The sequence below is a fragment of the Lissotriton vulgaris genome, chromosome 10 (assembly GCF_964263255.1).
Source record: "Lissotriton vulgaris chromosome 10, aLisVul1.2, whole genome shotgun sequence".
NCBI classification, from domain to species: domain Eukaryota; kingdom Metazoa; phylum Chordata; class Amphibia; order Caudata; family Salamandridae; genus Lissotriton; species Lissotriton vulgaris.
The window spans coordinates 823,709,980-823,735,285 of record NC_141698.1 but is presented as its reverse complement, the minus strand read 5'-3'; the positions used below and the strand labels follow the sequence as shown (position 1 = coordinate 823,735,285).

At 45.5% G+C, this 25,306-nt stretch overlaps 1 protein-coding gene across 1 annotated transcript in view; it reads right to left on the bottom strand.

The window, feature by feature from the left end:
• CNTNAP2 (contactin associated protein 2) overlaps positions 1 to 25,306 on the bottom strand; it is a 2,542,823-nt gene that overhangs the window by 183,686 nt on the left and 2,333,831 nt on the right. The window contains exon 15 of the mRNA XM_086939829.1: positions 11,030 to 11,157. Within this exon, the coding sequence (XP_086795955.1) occupies positions 11,030 to 11,157 (128 nt within the window). The remainder of the gene's footprint in view (positions 1 to 11,029; positions 11,158 to 25,306) is intronic.

Sequence of the window (25,306 nt, the reverse complement as noted above, 5' to 3'; positions counted from 1 at the left end):
ATTTGTTGGAAGATGACTGCTTTCCCACTTGACTTGGTGTTCCCGCTTATTTACTGGTCCCGCGGTTGTCTCCTGGCGCCATCTTGAATCTGCTCGACGGTTATGCGTCGTCAATCTTGTTAACCATGACTCTTTGCGCACTCTCCTTCTTTGCAGCTTCTGCACATCTCTTGGAGAGCTCAGCCTTTTTTACCATAGCGATTACTTCTTTAAGTGTTGCCTTGCCATGAGCCCATAGCTTGTCCTGCGCGTTCTTGTTGGTGGTGTGCATCACTATCTGGTCCTTGATAAATTCTTCTTCCTGCACCCCGTACTTGCATGTGACTGCTAGTCTCCTCAGGGCTGCCACGTAGTCGTCCACTGACTCTCCGTCGCCTTGTTTCCTCTGCTGAAAATTGAATCTGTCTATAGATACGCAGACAGCTGGGCGATAATGGGCGCCTAGGTCGTCTAGGGCTTGTTTGAAGACATCTGCGCCTGCTGCCTGTGGCAGTGTTGTCGCAATGTTTGTGAACACCCTTATTCCCTCTCGGCCCAGGTTGTGCAGCAATATCCGTCTCTGTCTTGCGGGGGTGAATTTGTCAGTTGATTCATCCTCCAGGGCTTCTAAGTAGTTCCTGAAGTACTCCCTCCAGTCCTCCCACTTCATTTGTGGTTCCCCTGGTCTGGGCAGAAACGGGATCGGTGTCGTGAGGGATGACGCTTGATTGCTCATCTTGACCTGTCCCTCTGGCTCTTCTTCTTGATTCCTGGGGCTGCCAGGCGTGCTATTGCTTCCTCCCTGGCTTCTGGGGCTGCCAGGAGCGTTGGCGCCTTCTGCCTGCGACGTGGTGGGGCTGGGTTTGCTTCCTCCCGCTCCCTCGTGGACACCCTTTTCAGCCAGGGCCCTTGGTGGGGTGGTGGTGTGCTCCTAGCGTGCTCTGCGCAGGTCGCCTCACTTCTTGGCTCTCCGACTGCGAGTGCCTTGGTCTTTCTCTGTACCTCTGCCACGCTCTTCCCTTCGGTTTTGCAGCACCTCCGGGCTTCTTTCCTCCTTCTGCAGGTGGTTGGCGTGGATGGTTTAATTCTGGACTTCCCGCATCTCCGCGTGCTCGGTTCTGCCACGTGTTGCACTTCGTCACCTTCAACAAGTGGACAGATCCCTCTCCTCGTCGCCACTGTAGAGGTGTAAGTTTCCTCCAAAAGATTACACTGAGGCAGGAATGTGGGGAAGTTACGTTTATTTAATTACATAAAGGTATTAGGGAAGAGCGCCGGGTAACAGGTGTAGCTCGCTCCGAGCTGGGCTCTGACTGGCGCGAACCGCCGTTCGCGCATGCGCAGAGCCACGTTGTCCACTACTGCGTGTTACGTCACACGCAGGCCGTTGGCATCTATAACGCTAACATCACAGTAGCATGCTTTATAAATGTAATTTTTTATGTAATTTCACCCCAAACGTGGTGCATCCACAACACAAAATGTTAGTTAATCTGGCCCCAAGTGCAGAAGTTCTTGAATAGAGCATATCCGGCTAAGGGTGTAAAAGGAGCATTCACTGCTAAAGAAAAATGGTGCCTTTCAGCAGAAAATCTACTTCTGTACTCTGGGATGAAAAACCACTTTGTGCAAAAATTGCCATTTCTGGAGGGGGGCAGCACACAAGTCAAGGCATTTCTTAATTTAAAGGGCATCTTTTACATCCCTCATTTTTGAACTTGAAGCAGTGTAATGCTGAACGAATTTTCTCTCATGAAATCTGTATGCCCTTTAGTAAATATGGGCAATAGGAAAAGTTTGGATGTAAGTTTTACTGAAAAGCAAATTATATCTCTCGGAAGATAAGAACGACCATGCTGCTGTCAGAGCAATAAACGCGAAAGCTTTCCCTTTTGGGTGAATTATGTAGCAGATATAATGTCTGACCTTGCAGATTGAAACTCGTGTAAATAATACAGTGGGGATAAAACGATATTACTACGGCTGATGGCACTGTGGTGATGTCTTGGTCGATATCCCAGAACACAGTGATTCATGGGAAGAAATGGGTACGTTTTCTTCTTTCTCTGCATGCTTCCAGAAACAATTGACTCAAAATGAGGAAAATAGAGAAAAATGGAATATAAATGATTGATAAATGAACAGAGGAAGAAGCGTCTTAAAGCACACCATTTCGGTCATGAATATTCCGATGCCGTGAACGTGTTTCCACATACACTTCTGTGTAGAATGAATAGTTCCGAGAGATACTGCATTGCAAAACAACCAACATCAGACCTTCAAGCACAGTTTACATTCCAGTGTAGTGATTGTAGATCTGTGAATGACGTCACCGATAAATGAATGTCCTGTCATTGATTAGTGAGTTAGCTGATGATCTTCAAGAACTAGGCATTTTTTCACAAAACCATGCCCCACGCTTAATATCTGGCACGAAAAAGATCTGGAAGCCCGAAAAGAGCATTAGTTTAAGCTATTTTGAATATAAGGTCAATCTACTTGTGTTTTGCAACGCATGTATTTTGCATGTATTTTGTGAATGATGTATTTTGTGGCATATGTCTTTATAATCATCTATTCTAAGCTGCAACTCAAAAATTAAACTGTTTAAAACGTGTGCCCATTAAGTGAACATTATCAGTGCATGAGCAATATTTTACAAAATTCTTAGGCAAGCAAACCTCATGTGAAATTGAAATAGTGACTATTTCATGCAAAGCTAGTACAAATGATTTTGTAAATGTGCGCTAGCTTCAGGGACTGTACCGAAGGATAGTTAGATCATACAATCCTGCAGAGGATGCTTTCTGATTTCTATCACACATGGTTACTACTGCTTACTTGGGAGAAATTGGAATATTGTTTGAGGTCGTTATAACCCTTTTCAGCAACAACCACAACCCTTGTCAGATTGAGACAGAAAAAGACACTAAATTAACCTGTGCTTAACCCTTAAGTAGCTTAGCGGTCGGGTTTAACTTAAAGGCAATGCGTAGCAAAGAATGAATGCAGCACTCAAACAGTAATAAAGTGAAAGGACAACACAAGAAAAATCCAACACCGATCTAGAAAAACAGAATACATTTAATACATAAAATGATGTCAGAAAGACGCAAATCTAGTCAGTAAAATTGAAGATACACAATTTCAAAGTTTTAGGTAAAAGTAGCTCTGAGAAGCTCAAAGCACCTAATGTGGTTATCTGGTCGAGCCAGGATAGGACAAAGTCACAAGTTCAAGGCAGCCACGATGGAGCATAGGCTGGGTATAGGACCGAGTTTAGTTCACTTGGTAATATACCTGGTTGTACTTGGACAGAGATGTGAGGTCCTGTGTCGCACTGCTTTGAGTTGTGTCGGTCCCGATGGGTCTGCAAATCAGGAGCTGTGAAGTGCTGCATCAAGCTGTGTCACGCTGTTTCGGTTCCAATGAGTCCACTGATCAAGAACAGTGAGGTGCTGTGATGTGAGGTCGCGCATCGAGATGCAGCGCGCTGCTTCGGTTTTGATTAGGCCACCGATCAAGAGCTGCAAGGTGCTGCAATGCAAAGTCCTGTGTCAAGATGCGTCATGCTCCATCAGTTCTGTTGAGGCCAATAATCAGGAGCTCTGAGGTTCTGCAATACAAGGTCCTGTGTCAGTATGCATCCCTCTACGTCAGTTCTGTTGAGGCCAATAATCAGGAGCTGTAGGGTACTGCGTTGCAAGGTCCTGCATCGAGATGCATCAAGATGAATGTGTCACGCTGCGTCAGTTCCGATAAGTCTGCTGATTAGGAGCTGCGAGTTTGGGTCATACTTCATTGGTTCTGAGGGAGCCCAGAGTTGAGCCAAGAACAGTACACTCTGATGTCAGCCAATGGTCAAGGAAATGGTGGGCACCACTTAGGGATCGAAACTCTCTCGAGAAGAGGCCAGCAGCAGGGCACAGGAGGGTCCAGTTGAGTCTAGCCAGACGGGCAGATGCCAGTTATGTCTTTGGAGCTTGGTATGTCCCTGTAGCTCAGAACAGGAGACTAGTTAGCCAGACCGTCGAGTCACTAGGGTGGGTCTGGGTTCAAGGAGGAGGTCCAGTCTTCCTTCCGCAGGTAGCAGGGCAGTCCTTATTGCAGCAGCGCAGTCCTTTCAGTAGCAGAGCAGCAGAGTAGTCCTTCTTCTGAGACTTCCTAAGAACCAGAAGTGATCTAAAGAGTAGGTCTGAGGGTCCAATATTTATACCTGGCACCATCTTGAAGTGGAAGAAACTTCTACGCTTCCCCCCACAACTGGTTTAGGAAATCCCTTCCTTCTCCCGTCTTGTCCCATGATGTCTGGAGTCACAAAAGATAGTAGGAAGTTTTTTGTGTGTGAGCTGATACACAAAGGCCAACTGCCAACTACAATTAACCATGTGACCCAGGACACACACTGCAGGTACCAAATGGTTAGGACAAGAAAAAGCCAACTTTTCAAGAATTGTGACTTAAAATCCAACTTTACCATTAAAATTACAATATTTTAGAGACCAAACAGGAGATTATTTCCTGTTCCGAAGCAAAGGTTATCACTTTGTAAATTTAATAAGAACACCCAATGTCATTCTATGGGAGAGGTAGGCCTTGCAGCAAATGTAAAAGTCTTTCACTATTGCGACATGTAAAACTTAAAAGTACTTGTCCAACATTTATAAAACAATGCCTACTGCCCTCTGGGCTTTCCAGGGCATTCCCCAGGGGTAACATATATGTATTAAATAGGAAGGGTTGTGTTTGGCAAAAGTTTGTTTTTGCCAGATCAAAATGACAGTTTAAACTGCATGCAAAGGTAGCACTGGCAGGCTTGAGATATTCTTAAAGTGGGTGGCATAATCAGTGCTGCAGGCCTATCATTAGCATTCAATTTCCAGGCCCTGGGTACAGGTAGTACCACTTTACTAAGGACCTACACATACATTCAATTTGCCAATTGGGTATAGCTAATTCTACCATGTTTACAGAAGAGAGCCCAAGCACTTCACACTGGTTAGCATTGGTAAAGTGCACAGGTTCCTAAATCCAACAAAAATGAATACAGCAAAAATAAGAGGAGTGAAGGCAAAAAGTGTAGTTATGACAAAGTAGAAAGGGCCAAGTTCAACACAAACCCCATCCAGCCAAAAACCTGGGTAGACTAATCAATACCTTGATGGGCTTCCCTGCTTAGGTGATAGAACATGGACGAATGCCCTATTATGCAGGGGCACATGTCAGTTGTATGCCTCTCTGAACTCAGTTGGATCCTTCTGTCTACACTCTCCTGAGCCACTGACCTGAACCATGGGGAACCCTTCTTCTAATCTGCGGACTTAATCTTTGCAGCACCGAGTCGTAGCTTGCTTACTGCTACATCCCGATTGCCAGACAGTACTACCATCACCAACAAAGTGATGTGGCCCATTCCATCCCTTGGATCAGACTTCTGTCCTAGGAAAACACTGCTGATAAGGACAATAACAAACAGAGGCAACTAATGGCTGTCATTGTCAAGAGCCAGACCTCAGGCCATCCAGGGTTCTCCTACCTCTGAGGTTTCTCAGAGTGGGGGATGGTAGCCCCAGATGTTTTGTAACCCACTTTCACTCTCCTTTCCACCAGTCCAGAGATGGTAGCCTGAGACTGGCCACCCAGCCCAAGGTTGTGTACCCTAAGGCTGAACATGTGCCTGGTGAGCCAGGACTTCCAGAGGAAAAGCACCATCCCCTTGACGGTGACATGCTCTGTACGTGTCATGCAAGAGTCTGCCTTGTGCAGGTCTCCAGCCCTCTGTCTCTGTGACACTGCAGAGAGTACTTCAGGTCAGAAGTGGCCTCATAGGGTCAGTCTTGGGATGTTCTGGTCTCAGAGCTGGCAACACTTGATCCACTGATCCTCCCACAGTGGTATGTTTCCCCTCCTGCCCTCTATCTGGTCATCTGTACCCACCCCTCTGGAGCTGTAGCCCCAGACACCAGAGCTTTCAGGGCACACTGCGCAGTCACCCAATCCCTGCCCTCCTGACACCAGAGGCAACTCTTTCCCCAGTATGCAGTCTATGGGCATCTGGGGGCTAACTATGAGCCTTCTCTTGGTCACCTCCCCACCCCATTCCAGAGATATCAGGGCGAGGCGACAGAAAAAGCCCTGTCCTTGGGCCTGAGTCATACTGCACACCTGACAGGTGTACTCCTCTGGAGAGACCAGCCTTACACTTCCATGGTCTGGCTTACCCCGGTGTCCCTCAGATCAGTGACAGGGACCCCATTCCCCTTGACCTGGTGGAAGTGATGGCTCCTACCTTCCGGGATCAACAGTCTACCCTCTGAGTCCATCCACCTCCCAACTAAAAGAGAATGGGGCATGGTCTATGACCTGCCCCTGGGGTTGACTTACCAATAAGGCCATATTAGTCTCCCAAGTGGGGGTCTCACCAGTGGATGGTTTCTTGAGCATACATAGTCCCTCTGCTTGTGTCCTAACTGGATTCACTCAGAGCAGCAGGGTTGTAAATGGAGCGCCCTTGCCGACTGCCTACCAGGACCTCTTCCCTGTTTCTAAGAAGTGGCATGCAAACTCTTTTTGCATGCAAACTCCCTTCTCTAGGGCCAGTAGGGCATACATCCCCTCACTAGTGATATGCTTCTAGAGGCCAGACATCCAATCCTCCTGAGGGATTCTATTCATCTTTAAATCCACCTCATAAGCTTCAAACCACTTGTACATGTTGCCCCCAAAAACAAAGTCAGGAACTAGACCTTGCTGGACCCTGCCAGTCTGGCCTTGATGTCCAGCTCCTTAAGACTCATTTCATAAGCCAACAACATTTTTCTCTCCTCAAAGGTTCTCTCTGCCTCAGCGTTCTTCTCCTCTGCCTACATGGCCAGTTTCGTTTCCTACATATTCAATGGGTCCCTCTGCAGCCTCAACTGTCTTTCATCCTTCCTTCCACCAGCTCCTCTGGGTACAGGCCCCAAGAAGACAAACTGCTCTCTACTCTGGCGGAGAGCTCAAACTCAAGAGATGAATCATCCATTTCTCCTGAGGGCTGCATCTCAGGGCTGATATCCAGGCCCTGCTCTGGCTACTCCATATCATCCTCTCCATCCTGATATTTTGCCCTGACTTGCAACTGGTGGTCCTCCACCCATACCCTCAGATCCTTTTGTAGCTCTGCCTACCTGGTGCTCCTTTCGAAGAGAGCCCCCTCTCTTTGCAAAATTCTTTTAGATCAGTCACGTGTAGCACTATAGAAGGAGGGGCTCCAATTGTGTTCTTTCAGGTGAAGCCACAGGTACAAACAGTCAGGGAAAGTAAGGGTGAATTTGGAAAAATCAGAAAGGCCAATCAAGGAGAATTTAAAACTCAAATTGATTTTCAGTGTTACACTAAATCACTGTGTGGCATGGCACAAGCACTAATCCTCACAGCTGAATCCTAAAGTGAGAAATTGGGTCACTGGTTGAGGGGAGTGAAACCCTACTCAAGCAGCAACTACAATGTTTGTCAGTGTGAGGCAAACGGGAGCCCCACATTAACCTTTGCTTAACCTCCTGGTCACATGAAACAGATCAGCCCTGCTTAACTTAAAGGCAATGTGTAAAGTATTGATGCAGCACTTGAAACAGTAATAAAGTGAAAACACGGCATAGGAAATGTCCCACACCAATTAATAACAAATGAAGACCAAAACAACAAACATTCAATCAGTAGAACTGGAGATATGCAATGTTAAAGATTTTAGTGAAAAAATCACCACTCGCGGCAATCAGGTCGTGCGAGACCGGGACAAAATCACAAATTCAGGCTGACCACGATGAAGTCTGGGTGGGATACAAGGACCAGGTTAGTCCCCCTGAAAAGGTAGCTTCACAGTCCAGTGCAGTGAGTTCCATCACAATGGAAGAGGCCACAAAAAGCAGTGAAGGGTGTGGACAGTCATCAATATAGTCCAAAGATCTGGTTGTGTCACGAATGATCAGGCCAGTTCTTCGCTGTGGTGCTCCCCTTGAGTGGTCAATGCTGTAGCAAGAAGGGTTAAATCTAGTTTCGTACTCTAATGCTGTTAGAGAGAAACTCCATGAATCCCGGGCGGGGGTCCGGCTTCTAGTCACACATTTGTCAAAGCTCGAGACCCTGCATTCAAACCTACTTGTCCAGCATCGGGACTCCGTCGAAACTAGAGGAATATCATCCTCTTAAACATATCGCACCTTAGCAAGTGCATCACTTAGTTGGTCATACACATTTGGTATACCGTCTTTTAATTCTCACTTTGCACATAAGGTCCTGATGAAAACCAGATTCAACATAAGGCCTGGCTGAAACATGTTGACCACACTGGATGTGGGAGCTCATAGTTACCTCCACTCTCATCTGCCACCTTGCTTTTAACACTGCCAAGGGCCCATTATTTAAAAAAAAACCTTGTGGACACTGGGACCTTTATGACAGTTTTTTAACTTACACTCTTAACACCTATTACCACACACTCACTTACCAAAGACTGCTCCCCTGTAAACAGACGTCGCAGCACACCCAAGGCACATCCGGTGCCCTGGGTGAGGCCTGATGATGAAGCATGCCATCAACTAGGTTGGTGGGTGAGGGCCTTCATAAAAAACAAATGTTTTTTCCTTACCTCTGAAAAACACACACCTTAAGCTTCTCTACAATAGCGAGTTTAAAACTGCAGACACTGGGTGCAATGGCAGGCCTGAGACATGTTTAAAGGACTACTCAAGTGGGTGGCACAATCAGTGCTGCAGAACCAGTAATGGTAGTCAATTTACAGTCCCTAGGAACATGTAGTACCCCTTTACTAGGAATGGTCAAGTAAATTAAGTATACCAATTTGGTGTAAGCCAATTCTACCATGTTTAGAGAAGAGAGCACACACAATTTAGCACTTGCTGGCAATGGTAAGGTGTGCAGAGTTCTAAATCCAACAGAAACGAATTAAGCAAAAATAAGAGGCGTGAAGGCAAAGCGTTTGGGTGTGACCCTGCAGAAATGGCCAAGTCCAACACAATTTTTAAAAAAATACATGACCTCCTGCAATCCACAGCCACCACTCTCGGTGTCTTGTTTTTCCTCAAGAAGCTGTGCTTCCTGATTTTCAACATTGCTCTGACAGGCTATCAGAGAGCCCAGATGGAGCAGCCTGGAATTCCTTCATGACACAGCAAGATCCATTAACACGTTCTGTTATCCAACGTTGCTAGGCCATAGCAGTGAATTACTGGATTTAGATTCAAGTTAGTGACTCTCAATGAGAGCATAACATAGAATTGTAGATGAGTAACTATGAGTAAACAGAATGTTTTCTAACATAGGATTGTGAGTGATTCAAATAGACTCGAGCAAACCTCAAGTTACCTATGATGCAACTCAGAACCCCAAGGTAAACAACATTCCCTTTCACGGCAGCTGCACCTTTACACTACATGTTATGTAAGGCCCTTACTACACGACCAGCCTCTTTTCGTGGTCAGATGAGAGGCAAAGATGTAGAGGAGCTATGGAGGAGCCAGGCACTAAGTAGCCTAATCCCCCATGATCACACTACACTGTGGTGTATGAATATTAAAAAAATTACCCTTGTGTCTAGCCACACTTCCCCACAACCCTCTGCATTAACCTCCTCTCACAAACTGTTTAAATACTGCTATCCTGCTACCCAACCGAACTGGAATTAACCTCTCCTTCCCGCCCAAATATTTTAAAAACACTGGTCTCCTTCCATATGCCCGCTATCCTCACAATACATGTCCCTATCCCTGAACATGAAAAAATAAATATGTCTTTGTCTTGCCATCTTCCCACATTGCCCTTTGCACAATCCTTCCAGTAGATACGCAAAGACAAAATCCTGGCTTTCAAACTGATTGTTGAGAACCTGTATCAAAATGGCAGCGGGCTCTGAGAAGTGGCTATGAGTGTGGCATACTTTTCAGTGCATTTTGTAGAGCCCTACAGCTGACAAGAAGAAAAGTGGTCACTGGCGCTAGCGTGACACCTACATTTCCACGGGTCACTCAGATCTCATCAAACCAACCAATTTCAGGAAGGAGGTATTGATCAACTCCACTGATCTGATGCCTGGTGTTTTGCTCCACTGATGCCAGAACAGTGGAAAAACACCAAAAGAATTTTTCCACTGGTCTCATGCCAGGGCAGCAAATAACTGGGCTTGTGAAACATTATTTTTATGCTAATGGAATCCATACAAAGCAAAGTTATGAAGTCGAATATAAATTATCTAAAGAAAAAAGATTATGAAGATTTGTTTCCAATTAATAATGAAGCATAAAAAATTAACATAGGAAACCGTTCCCTTTGATAATGAATGATGTTTTTATGCACAGAATGTGAAACACACAAAAAGTGATGGGAGGCTGTTTTCAATAAGTCTAACCACTGGCAATAGTTCAGGGTAGCACTCCAACACATCATTCTTTTGCTCACCATTCCACCTCAGTTTGGACCCAGCTCTATGCAAATCAGTCTTAACTCTGTCCTCATTTGAACAGTCCAGCCCATACTGTCAGGCCAGGTCCTTCCTGAACCAGAAAACGTGCAACCCAGGACAGGTTTCACCTTAGTTATGGGCTCATCAGCCAGGTACAGCTTGGTTCAAGTGACACAGTGAGGATGAGACCCACGTCTGGTCATACCCATGCCACTTAGGGCGGTACATGAAACACACAAAAGGTGATGGGAGGCTGCATGCTTTTGCAGGATAAACACTGATTTGCATATGGCTGAGTCCAAACTGAGGTGGCATGATGAGCAAAAGAACGATGGGTTGGAATGCTACCCTGAGCTATTGCCATTGGTTAGACTTATTCCAAGCACCCTCCCATTATCTTTTGTGTGTTTTAGTCAGGGAATGTCTACCACTTTTTAATGAGTAAAAGTCCTGGAAAATTATACTTGACATCGACTACCAGGTTTGGAAACAGTTGTCCAATTAAGAAAACATTTATTCATGAATCCTGTACATAGCCAGAAACAAAACAAATGCAAAACAGTTTCAGATAACCTAAAGTTCAGAACTTACGGTCTCCATAGCACCGCAGTGGTCCCACCGATAGCTTAGCCTCTGAGCCTGATCTACTTGTGTCTCCCACCACCACCTGCATCACCGGTAAATGATCTTTGTAAGTCAAAAATCCACTGTCCCTTCTCCTGTGTGAAACCGAAAGTGAGAGGTGGAAAACATGTTGAAAATTCACAGATGTGTTATTGTTGCAATTTAATAACATAGTAAAAGTTTTTGAAACACATCTTAAACACAGACACTCAAATGTATATATGAATTAACAGTTTAAAACATGTACTTACCATATATTTAATCCTAATAATACATAAAATTAAAGAAGCAAGACCATGTACAAATAACCATATGATCTTAAATTGAAACACCCTAACCATCTTCATTGAAACACTCAATCTTGCTTACAATATGGCATCAGTTTCCATTGCACCAACTGACAACACAAATATTGCCACACTCACAGCAGCAGGTTCTAAATTCTTCATTTTATGTCTTTATTATCCGCCTTTGTCATTCCATTATTATTTAATGGAATGGGTTCATTATCTGAAGACAATCCATAAGAAAGAAAAAATGTTAAATTTACCTTTAATTTATTTAGCTAAAAAAACTAAATGCTTCTTTCCTCTAGTTACTCACCATATGCATTCCAGTTGATATGAAGTTAACATCAATCCTAAACTAATGCTACTTTCAAACTCTGATAAATGTCTCAGAAGTCTCTGAAGACCCATATGGGGAGATGGCAGGAGGTATGAAGTGATTAATTGTAACACGTGCATGCCTAATTGAGTTTCATCCTCGTCCATTTATTCACTTTTGTTAACATTTTCATAAAACTGTAGTTGGACATATTTGAAAATAAACTCAAATCTCTTTACACTTTGCTACAAGCTATAACAATGTGTACTCAACTATTTATTTGCTGCTGCAGATATATTATTTTAACAATTGCAAAAAGATCATGTGATACAAGAGGTATAAGTTGTTCAGAAACCCAATCCTAGAAAAAAGTAGAAGATAACTCCTTCCTGCTCTCTAGAAGATCAGTGGTCTGATTTAAAATGTTATGCTGTTGCAGAAAGAGGGTTGGGAGCACGCTGCTTCACATCCCAGCACAGTTCACCCCTTTGCATCCTGGTAAAAGCAGTACAAAAGTAGTACTTACTTGAAAATTAGCCGCAGTTTTTCACCAAAGTTAGGGCAGACATTTCTGTATATCTCTCGACACGCGTTTTTGGGTTTAGCCCTTCATCGGTAGAGAGCAGCAGTTGTAGACAGCAAAGGAAAATCATCTGGGGTTGCTGGAAATGCAAATTCCTCTCAGATCACAGTACCACTCACAGGCACACAGGTTCAACTCCAAAGCTCGTCAGCTTGCTGGCTCTAGGGATGCTGTTGCCTCCATATTTTGAGGCAAAGTTTAAGTAGATGATCTCTCATTTTGTGAAATGATTTCTCCTCGCCATATGCTCTTTATATATACAACAAAACACCAGGGGCCCGATGTAGGTGTCCATTTACCGACCGGTAACGGCCGATTTCGGCCGTTACCGACCGGTAAATGGACATTCCTGATGTAGGTAAGCCATTTTACCGATTCGGTAAATTTACAGAATCTGTAAATTTACTGAATCGGTAAAATTCAGAATCGGTATTTTTACCGATTCGGTAATTTCCTAATGTAGGTGGGACTCTTCTGAGTCCCACAGGCCAGTCAGATTCGGTATTTTACCATCCAATCCTATTGGATGGTAAAATACCGAATACAGGTGTGCATGCACATGTGTGCATGCACACCAGTGCCATGTGGCACACAGACATGCCCTAAGGCCTGTATTCAGGGTGCTAGAGGGTGTCAAAGTGACACCCCCTGCACCCTTGCAAAATTCGGTATTTACCGATTTGGTAAATACCGAATCAGTAATGCCCATTGATTCCTATGGGCTTCAATGCCCATAGGAATCAATTGGCATTACCGATTCGGTATTTACCGAATCGGTAAATACCGATTCCTTCCGATTCGGTAATTTTTAAAATCAAATTACCTACATCTGCCCTTCTCTTTTTTACCACTTCTAAAATACCGATTCGGTATGAATCGGTATTTATGAAGTGGTAAAAAAGATTTACCTACATCGGGCCCCAGATCAGGGATAGCCAAATTACTCTAAAGACCTCAATATTACTAGCCCAGCTAAACAACACTTATCAACTGAATTCTCCAATGTAAAGATAGCATTAAGGCTACCCTTCCTTACACTGTGTTTTTCTTGCTCCTGAGGGTTCTCCAAAATGTCAAATTACTTCTTTTTTCCCAATAATCATTCTATTTTAACACAGCAATAGATGTTTGACCTCAAACACTTCTTGGAAGAAAGAATCCCAATCACTCATGCCTTTTGTTCTGTAATATCTAATCTTAATAGCAGAGTGCAAAACAGGGGACAATTTCGTAAATATTCGAGGGGTTTAAGCAATTTCCCAGTTTTATTTTAATCCTGCACACTGGGACAGAAATAAGTCATCACTTAATAGCTTTAACCATGTTAATTCCCCCTTTGTCTTTCTCTAACTATTACACCCATCCCACTCCCTCAATACGACTATTAGAAGCTGTCCTGATTTTCAGGGTTGCAGCCCACATTGAGTACCAGCATAACAAAAGCCAGGAGAAGCCCTCTGATGAAGCAAGCCAGTGAATTGGTGGGTAAGGGCTTTCATCCTCATAAAAGTAGCTTTCTTCAACTAGCAACACCAACAAGCGATAGCTTGATAACTTATGTGTTTACTTCAAATTCCCCCTGAGTAACTGTGTTATGTATTTTGAGCCTTTTATTCAAGACACTCCTAATTCTCTCAAATGAACTAAAAGCACTGTCTAAAATGGATTGACAAGACATTGAGGGTCCAGGTGACCGCCTGGAGCCTCCTTCAGCCCGGTTGCTTCCCCACGCTCCAGCCTGGTATCGTTTGACCTCCTGCTCTTGAGCTACTAGCGCTGCATTGACTTAGCTATTCACTCAATTCATAGCGCTGCACGATCGCTTCATAGCGCTGCACTGTCGGATTTATTGATTTATTTATTTAATTGTGCTGCACTGTCTAAATCACTTATTTAATTTGCGCCGCACTGTCGCTTTTATTTAATTATTAACGCGACGTCGCTGAGGCAGTTACTCTGTATTTAAATTCAATACAGCTGATAGTGCGTGTAAGGCTCTTCCCTTTAACACGCTGTGCATTTGATGCCCCTGGCTCTGCTCGCCTTTGACCCTCCATTTTGTGTTGTTGTTGTTGTTGCCGCCCCTCCTCCCGCCACCGCCTCCCAGCTGCTGCCCCTCCCACCCACGATTAGTATCCTTCCTTGCTCCCGAGATCACTGTGACCGCCTGGACCCTCCTTCAGCCCGGTTGCTCCCCCACGCTCCAGCCTGGTATCGTTTGACCTCCTGCTCTTGAGCTACTAGCGCTGCATTGACTTAGCTATTCACTCAATTCATAGCGCTGCACGATCGCTTCATAGCGCTGCACTGTCGGATTTATTGATTTATTTATTTAATTGTGCTGCACTGTCTAAATCACTTATTTAATTTGCGCCGCACTGTCGCTTTTATTTAATTATTAACGCGACGTCGCTGAGGCAGTTACTCTGTATTTAAATTCAATACAGCTGATAGTGCGTGTAAGGCTCTTCCCTTTAACACGCTGTGCATTTGATGCCCCTGGCTCTGCTCGCCTTTGACCCTCCATTTTGTGTTGTTGTTGTTGTTGCCGCCCCTCCTCCCGCCACCGCCTCCCAGCTGCTGCCCCTCCCCCGCTCCGCCCCCTCCACCATCCATTTATGACCAATGACCTAACGCGCAGCGTCCACGCGCAGCGACCGAGCCCCATTCGCGCCGAAGGTGCGCCAAAGGTAAGCCCGTCTACGCCCGTCCGCGCCTGGACCGCGCCCAGCGCCAGACCCCCTGCCCCTCGCGCTGCCCAGCCCTCCCGCATTACCTACGATGCCGCCACCCTCCTAGCCCTTAACCCCAGTCGCGCCCCCAACTGCGTCCAAGCCGCTCCTGGACACACCCATGGACCTTTCTCTTGCTACTCCTGCAAATTCATTGGCACCGACAACATCTCCGCTGCGACCACACCACAGATTCCCGACCCCAACCACCTACAATGCATCTTGCTCAACACCCGATCGGTCCACAGGCACGCCATTGACCTATGGAATCTACTCGACACCACCTCTCCGGACGTCGCCTTCCTAACGGAAACATGGATGAACGCTTCCTCCGCCCCAGACATCACCATTGCCATCCCTGAAGACTATAAGATCATTCGCAAGGACCGTACCGGCCACACAGGAGGAGGAATCGCTATCGTCCATAAAAAATCAATCCACATCTCAACCAGCTCTGACGCCAATCTCGCCAACTCTGAACACCTTCACTTCCAGATCCACATCGACCCCAAGACCACACTCAGAGGCACCCTCCTCTACAGACCACCAGGACCCCGCGCAAAATTCAGTGAAGACATCACGGACTTCATCACTCCACACGCGCTCCCCTCCAAAGATTACATCCTTCTGGGAGACCTCAACTTTCACCTTGAAAAGAACAACGACCGCAACACCACCACCCTCTTGGACAACCTCGCCAACCTCGGACTTAAACAACTGGTCACTTCCCCCACCCACATAGCAGGTCATACTCTCGACCCTATCTTCACCTCCAGCAACCACGTCTCCTTCAGCCACACCACGGCTCTCCTTTGGACTGACCACAGCTGCGTCCACTTTACCTACAACAAGCCTAAACTCATCAACCACCCCCAACCAACTCTGCAAAGAAACTGGAACAAAATCACCACCGACCAGATCTCCTCATCGCTCCTTCTAAACACCCCAGCCCACTCTTCTAATCCAGACCAAGCCGCCGCCAACTTCACCCTATGGTTATCCAACAGCGCCGACATCCTAGCACCACTGAAAAAATGTCAAAGCAAACCTGGCAACAAGAAGGCCTCATGGTTCAACGATGATCTTAAGAAGTCCAAGAAACTCTGCCGCTCCCTTGAGAAGGCCTGGAAAAAAGACCCAACCACCAGCACCAAGGAAGCCTTCAAAAACGCCACCCGCATACACCACCAACTAATCCGAAAGGCCAAAAAAACAGCATTCAAGGATCGACTAGACAACAACGCCCACAACAGCAAGGAACTTTTCAACATCGTCAAGGAATTTACCAATCCCTCGGCCAACTCCAACGACATCACCCCCTCTCAAGCCCTCTGCGACTCCCTGGCTTTATTCTTCCACAACAAAATTGCAGACATCCACAACAGCTTCGACAACCAACCCGGAGACCAACCCACCCAACCATATGCTGAACATCCTCCCCCCTTGAACACCCTTAACGACTGGAACCCAATCTCCACTGAGGACACCATCCGCCTGATGAACTCCATCCACTCAGGATCCCCCACAGACCCATGTCCTCACCACATCTTCAACAAAGCAAACTCCGTCATAGCACCGCACCTCCGAGACGTCATCAACTGCTCCTTCAACTCCGCCACCTTCCCGGAAAGCTGGAAACACGCTGAACTCACCGCCCTTCTGAAAAAACCCACAGCGGACCCCACCAAACTCAAAAATTACCGCACCATCTCGCTCCTTCCTTTCCTGGCCAAAGTCATCGAGAAAGCTGTCAACAACCAGCTCGCCGCCTTCCTCGAAGCCAACAAATCTCTCGACTCCTCTCAGTCTGGCTTCCGAGCACAACACAGCACTGAGACCGCCCTCATCGCAGCAACAGACGACATTCGAACTCTACTGGACAATGGAGACACAGTCGCCCTCATCCTCCTCGACCTCTCTGCAGCCTTCGACACAGTCTGCCACAGCACCCTTTTACAACGCCTCAGAAACATCGGAATACAAGGAAAAGCACTTGAATGGATCACCTCGTTCCTCACCGGAAGAACCCAGAGAGTCCGCCTCCCACCATTCAAGTCCGAGGCCACTGAAGTCATCTGTGGCGTACCACAAGGATCCTCACTCAGTCCCACCCTCTTCAACGTATACATGAGCCCCCTCGCGGCCATCGCCCGCCAACACAACCTCAACATCATCTCTTACGCGGATGACACTCAACTGATCCTTTCTCTCACCAATGACCCCAGCACCGCCAAAACTAACCTACACGAAGGAATGAAAGAAGTTGCCGAATGGATGAAACACAGCCGTCTGAAACTGAACTCAGATAAAACAGAAGTCCTCATCTTAGGTACATCCCCCTCTGCATGGGACGACTCTTGGTGGCCGGAAGCCCTTGGAAAAGCACCCATCCCGACAGACCACGCACGGAACCTAGGCGTTATCCTGGATTCTTCACTTTCAATGAACAGACAAGTCAGCGCCGTCTCCTCATCCTGCTTCAACATTCTTCGCATGCTCAAAAAAACATTTTGCTGGATCCCCACCGAAACCAGAAAAACAGTCACCCATGCTCTGGTTACGAGCCGACTAGACTACGGAAACACCCTCTACGCAGGTACTACCGCTAAACTCCAGAAAAAAATCCAACGAATCCAAAACGCCTCAGCCAGGATCATATTGGACATCCCGCGTAACGAACACATCTCTGGCCACCTGAAAAACCTCCACTGGCTACCCGTCAATAAGAGGATCACTTTCCGACTTCTGACCCACGCACACAAGGCACTCTACGAAATCGGACCAGAATGCCTCAACTCACGACTGTCCTTCTACACCCCCCGCCAACTACGATCCTCCAGCCAAGCCCTCGCCACTGTACCTCGCATCAACAAGACCACCATGGGAGGTCGATCCTTCTCATACCTGGCGGCTAAAACATGGAACTCACTTCCCACTTACCTTCGCCTTACCCAGAACCACCTAGCATTCAGAAAGCAACTTAAAACGTGGATATTTGACATGTAATCCTCCTCCCCTCCCTAAGCGCCTTGAGACCCTCTGGGTATGTAGTGCGCTATATGAATTTTATGACTTGACTTGACTTGACTCTTAGATTTAATTTAACCAAGAACTCCTGCAGTAAATATTGTACTGCAGCTCTGATAGATTTACTAAATCACAACCTTTTACAGAACCCACCAACACGTAATATCCAGCTCATGATATACATAACAAAACTCATGTCAATTATGTCACAGTTACCACAGGGGCAGATTAAAATCTCCTCAACATAAAAGTATCTATATCAAGATATGTTCCTATAACTATAAATCACTAATGTGATCCCAGTCCCACATCATTGTTTTCATGATTTGTTTTTCTGTGTGTGTAGACATCCTGATCTCCTAGTTGTCATTTTATAAAGCTTGCCAATACTCTCAGGCTTAGAGAAACAACATCTAATGATCATAAGTAAATAAAATACCACTACCAAATGTTCAATGATGCCTGCAAGGTGAGACAGTGACAAATACAAGTTCAAAAGCAAAGCCTGTTCATCACTACCCTTTTCTCATTCAATTACATGACATTGATAGGTCCAACTGTCAAAGAACTTTGTAGACATATATTGCCACTTGAGATATATATTTTTTGACTGCTAAAGTGACCTGCTTTAGCAGTGATGCCTATGTTTATATCTACTTTTTATATGCCAAGAAGTAAGAGCTTTTTTAGCAGATATTTAATGTATACTCTGTGTTTCTCTCTAGAGTTGCCTTTTGCTCAATAGTGTGCAACCACAGAGGAGCTCACTGGTTGAAAGCTTTACTAGTGTTACTTTATGCCAAATAATACCTTGTGGTTAAGTCAGTAAATGGGTAAAGTAATACATTATTTAACTGGTCAAAGAATAATGTACAGGAGGAGGGGTCCCTGCAGCAGTACATTACACAACCCTCACCAAAGCAATATCAGTCAATATAAATTGGGCAATCCTATAAGCAGTGATCGAGTCCAGTATTTGGACTCTACTCTACCCTTTTTATAAAATGATGTTATATTTGTCATTTATAAAGTGCAAGATTACCCACTGGATATTGCATTAAAATCAGAAACTCTGTGTCCAGTCAGGTCAAATGTGGGGACCATCAAAGGTCTAAGCTTCACCCTCCTTTCAGTATTTACATTCTGCCTTTAGGATCGCTTTCATCCAACAGGAAAATGCAGTTCTATATGTACGTGTCCTCTGACGATACTCAATTGCTGCTTAAACTATCACCCCTGCAAACAATGTCATGTTTCTCTGCCCTTACTAAGGAGGCGTTAACTAATGTTTTAAAGCACAAACATTAGTGGATGACTTTGAATTGGTTATGGGTTACCAGCCCTCCTCCAGCTAAAACTGTTCATAACCTGATTATCTGTGTAGACTCCAAGTTCATAGGTAAACAGAGGTAAAGAGAGGTTGATTGGTTGGTCATGCAAACTCTCAATTAATGTAGCAATAACACAAAAGAATGATATTCCAGACAAATATCTATATTAGCAGTTGTGAATGGTCTACCTTTTAAAGGCTAACAGATGGAGAAAGCCTGTAATTACAGGGCCTCCTAAATAAAGATGTAATGTCCTTCACCCACTGAGGTGGCATGCTTCATTATAGTGACCTGCTCTGCGTTGGGTGGGGGGTGCAATACCCAACAGGCATCCCTACAAAGCTCTTTACAGAGAACTTTTAACCAAACGTTATCCAAATTCGGGGACACCGAGGCTTACAATTAACTGCAATTACCAGTTGCTCCAATTTGGAGAAATACTCCCTTGACTGGACGTAGCCAGGCTGCATTCACCAAGAGCCTTGACCATTTTTAGACAGGACTTCAATCATGAACAGATCCTCAAGTGAGTTCTTCTTTGTGTGTTTACAATGAGATGTGAAGCACTTCCAGCACTGAATACATTTCAACCGCCGACAACTAGATCAGTGTTATTTCACACTGGTCCTGATGAATGCCATGGATGCTCCAGGGCCCGTAAAGGCAAGACACATATCGACCTAACAGGAATCTACAGACAATTATGCCCAGTGAGTCCACCACAATTTTTAAATGCACCATGGAATCGGCTCACTAATAAATATCTTATATTATGGATTACCATAGGTAAATGTAACCACTCTCTTTTTATTTTGCCCAGTCTACTACTGCTCTCCTACAAGAAAAAACAAGTGAATTCTCAGAAGGGAGAGTTCAAGGGGCCACACAGGCTTTGTTGAACCTTTGGATAAACGATCTCTGTAAAGAGTTCCCTAGGGATGCCCGTTATGCATTGCACACCCTACACAACAGTGCATGTTTGTGAGAAATTGCGTTTTTGGTTGAGTGGGGTGTTAACCATGCTCATACAATAACCACATTCCCTGTCAGGATGAATCACTAAAGTCAATAATTATGCTCTACGTAACCCTCTGGGAGCTTGGCGCCAAGCAGTTAGTCTTAACCTCTTCCGTGCTCATGACGAGCTCAGCTCGTCATGAAGTACGGTGCTCGTGTGCTCATGACGAGCTGAACTCGTCATGACCACACCCATTCATATTGGACCCCAGGAGAAAAATAGGGCTTGCAGCGATGTGGTTAACTTAGAGCACGGGTACTCATAGTACGGCCCGCGGGCCAGTGGCGGCCCGGCAAGCCTCCCCTGGCGGCCCGCGGACCTGGCAGACATCGTACCAGTGTTTTAAAAACACATTTCTAAGTGTCTGCAACCGGAGCGAGACACTGCTGCTCTGTGGGGGTCGGTCGGGTGATTCATTCAGGTGACAGGGAGAGCGGAGCTGCAGGGGCCGAGGTCAAATACAATAAAGCCCCATTAAAATGCAAATTGTCTTCTAAAGACCTGTTAAGTGCTCGGGTGCAGCTTTGTGTGTGTTTGTGCCTGGAAGCTGTTTCAGCCGGGCCGACGCACAGGGTGAGATGCCGTTCCTGTCGCAGGCTGACTCCTCGCTGAACCTAGGGCTCGCAGCATCAGTCTAGCAGAGGAAAAAGGACTGCAGCCCCAAAGCTCCGAAGTCAGCAGCAAGAAATTCCTCAAGTTGGGGGCGCAGAGGGGGGCTACCATGACTGACATTACAAATGTCAAGGAAGGCTGGGTGCAGAAGAGGGGTAAGTGTAAAAACGGAAGCATTCACTCTATCAAAAACAGTCATTCTCAACAATATGGAAGCAGTTCTGTGACCACATTTAGAGAAATTACCAATCGATGAAAAATGCAGTGAAGGGGTGTGAAATGTGGAAAGATAGTTTACCTCTTATGGACAGGATAGGTCGGTGTGTTTTTGGTTTGTAACACATGATTTATTTTGTAAGGGGTAGCTGTAGCTGTTTTTGTATTCACTTGTCTGGAAGCATCTCTTCTGGCAATCCTTCTTGAAATGAGGATGTTGTGAAAGTAGTCTCGTTTTGTATTATTTTGGTTAGCACGTTTAAACGCAGAGGCCTAGCATAATCTCTCTGTTTTAGAAATTAAACGTTTACAGTGTTTGGTCCCATCAACCAAAAACAAGTTTGTGTGCACCCTGCCAGCCGTAAGATTTTCATCGCCAACAAAACCGAAAATTAATGATTTGCTTCTGTTTTGCCATTATTGGAAGGAATTGTTCAAGCATTCAAATCTACTGATTCCTGCGGCCCAGCTCGGTATCCTTTGTTGTGAGATGTATTGATGACATTTAATACCGTTTTTTTAGAGACTTATGGTGGTTGTGTATAATTGAGAACTGAAATTGGGTTATTGAAGTCCCATGGGTACACAGTGGGTATTTTTCCCTTGCTTTTTGCACGCTCTAGGCATCTGAATCTGGAATCTGGAACTCGCTTCCTCCATCGCTCCGTGTCACCATTTCCACCCGGATCTTCAAAGCTAACCTCAAATCTCTTCTATTCCAAAGACACTTTCACAACTAATTTATAAAATGCATAAATAAATAAATAAATAAATGACAGAGGGAGGTAGAGGTATGGATGGAGAGGGAGGGAAAGGGAGGGAGACAGAGGGAGAGGGAGGGAGGGAGGTACAGGGAGGGAGGGAGAGGGAAGGGGTGTGAGGGAAGGGGAGGGAGTGAGGGAAGGGGAGGGAGTGAGGGAAGGAAGGGGAGTGGGGGAGGAAGAGAGAGAGGGAAGGGGAGTGGGGGAGGGAGAGAGGGAAGGGGGGAGTGGGGTAGGGGAGTGAGGGAAGGGGAGTGAGGGAAGGGGAGGGAGGGAGTGAGGGAAGGGGAGGGAGTGAGGGAAGGAAGGGGAGTGGGGAGGGAAAATGGGAAGGGGAGTGAGGGACAGGGAAGGGGGAACGGGTGAAGGGGAGTGAGGGTGAGGGAAGGGGAGGGAGTAAGGGAGTAAGGGAAGGGGAGAGAGGGAGGGAGGGAAGGGGAGTGAGGGAGGGAGAGGGGGTAGGGGGGTGAGGGTGAGGGAAGGGGAGTGAGAGAAGGGTGGTGAGGGACCGGTGTCCAACCTCATGGTCTCCGTTTTTTTTGTTGCTCTAGCCCCGCCCCCTCCCCCACTGACTCCGCCCCCACCGGTGCGGCCCTCGGACACAAACCACACTGTAAATTTGGCCCCCGAGAGAAAGTTTGTGAGTACCCATGACTTAGAGGCAATGTGTAAAGTATTTATTCAGCACACAAACCATAATAAGGTGAAAAGCCCACACAAGAAAAATCCCAGACAGATTTTAAAAATATAGAGTAAACTTGAATAAACTATTTGACAGCAAAGCAACAAAAATTCAATCATTGGAACCAAAGTTATGAATGTTTAAAGTTTAAGGTAAAAACAAGCAGACAAAACATCAAAGCATCAACCGTGGACATCTAGTCAAGCAAGACCGAGTCAAAGCCCAAAGATAAGGCTACGATGGAGCACGAGTTGGATACAAAAAGTGGATCAGGCCTGGCCAGCGCTTACCCTCAGACTTTAGAAGAAATTTACAGAAAAAAGGAAGAAGTTCAGCGGGGCAAGGCTGCAGGTGGTGTCCAAGGAGGAGGCATCATTGTCAGGTAGCAACTGGAGAAGACTGCCATGTTTAGACTTACTCTCTTTTATGGAAGTGGAACATTTCCAGTAGGACAAGGATGGATGGAGGCTGTATCTGGTGAGGGCTCCACAAGGCCGGAAATCCCTTCTGTGAAGGACCTCTTAACAGGTTTGCTGCTGCCGAGAAGAACGTAGGAGGTGTCGCAAAGTCAGGTCAACCGGTGATACACCTTGAGTAGATAAACAAGCAGGTTGGTTCCAGTCTTCACTCAGAGCAGTTTTTAGCTCAAAAATTCCAAGTCCCAAGGTTAGGATTTTGGCTATCTGAGCACATTAAGTGCCCCTCATAAGGGTCCAGGATTGTGGAAGTACCAAATGGAGGGTTGGGACTCACTCATGCTTTGTCCAGGTGCTGGTTCAGGATGGTTGGAGGCTGTTTCGTCCCTGAGGCTCTGATCAGGTGGCCAGCCAACTAGCCTTTGCAGTCCCCCTGGTAGTCCTAGGTTCAAGCAGTGGAACAGGGCTCAAGCAGCAGGGCAGATTTCTGAGGGTTAAGGGCAAGCTTCAGGCAGCAGAGCAGTCCTTCTAGGTTCATCATAGTAGTCCTCTGAAGTACACAACATGCCACAGCATCAGGCAGTACTCAGATTTCTTCCACAGGTCCAGAAAGTAAACTGAAACTGGGTCTGAGGGCCTGATTTTTTTATACCTGGTGCCTCCTTTGTAGGAGAAGATTCTATAGAATTCACTCTGAAATGTTCTGGGGCTTCCTGCCTTCCCTGCACCGGCACCAGTCGGACGCATGAAAAATGAAGTGGTGCCAAGTCCTTTACATGAAGGCAGGGCACAGCTCATCGATTTACAAGTGGGGCTGTGGCCAGCTCCACCCCCAATCCTGCCAGTGATGTCCCTTCTAGGCATATCTAATCCTTCTATTGTGTGGCTATCTGAGAAGAATAAACAAAGTATAACTGCAGCCAGGTATGTGACCCAGTAACTTTCTAAAAGTGCCATTTTCAAAATTGTAACTTAAAATACGGCTTTACTACTCAAAAGTATTTAAAATTAAAAAGTTTCTAGTAACCAAACATGAACTCTTTACCTGTTCCCAATCAAAGGTTAGCACATATTAAATGTAATAACGCGACCCAATGGTAGCCTATGAGAGAGGTAGGCCTCACTGTAGTAAAAAAAGTAAATGTTTGTTTTTCACTACCAGGACAAGTAAAACTTAAACATATATGTCCAACCTTTTAATTACAAGGCACCCTACCTTAGGGGTGACTTATATGTAATCAAAGTGGAGTTTAAAGCTTAGCATGGGGATTATTTTGCCAAATCGAATTATCAGTTTAAAACTGCATTCAGGCTGCAATTGCATACCTGAGACATATTTTCAGGGTCTATTTAAATAGGTGGCACAATAAGGGCTGCAGTCCCACTAATAGCATTTAATCTACAGACCCTGGGTATATGGCTAAATACTTTATTGGGGATTTACAAGTATAATGAATATGCCAATGAGGTGTAAGTTAATTGTACCATATTTTAGGGGCTGAGCATTAGCACTTTATTACTGGTTAACAGTGGGAAAGTGCACAGAGTTCTAAGGCCAGCGTACATTAATTAAGGAAAATAGGACAATGAAAGGCAAAAGGTTTGGGGGAAGACCCCAGGGCTGACAGTTTGTTTTTGTTATTGCTTATAGACGCCAAGTTCTCCTTAGATTTTCAAACATCTGAAGTAGCCGGCTCTCGCATTTTGGAAATTAAACTCTTGTGCTATGGAAATAGTTAGTTCCCATAACTAGAACCAGTGTATTGTTAGAGTTTATTGTTAGAATGTTGCTATTCATCCATTCTTTCATGCCTGGTGACAGTTCTGAAAGACAATCTGAGTATATTTAAGGTTATTATCAAGTTTTAGAATAATTTGTGTGTCATGTGCATGTGTCATAAATTAGAACCAAATGTTTTAAATAGACATATGGAGCGACAAGATAAAATAAATAAAGCAATTTTGTTCTATTACTTGGATCATCAGGAATGGGGCAGCAGGTCTTGACCTCATCCTGATGGTGCTTCGCATCACCTCACCCTATGGACTGCACACTGACAATCTCTATATGCTGTCTCAATAAACTACCTATGTGATCCCTGCTGCACTCAAAATATGCATACACTCCATGTACACCAACCTCCTTTTGCTGAGCTGGTTCTAGGCAGCAGGTGTCAAGGAAGGTAGCAGACAAAAAATACTTTTGATGCTGGCATGAATGCATGCTATCATAATCCCACTTTAGTGAACAATCACATGA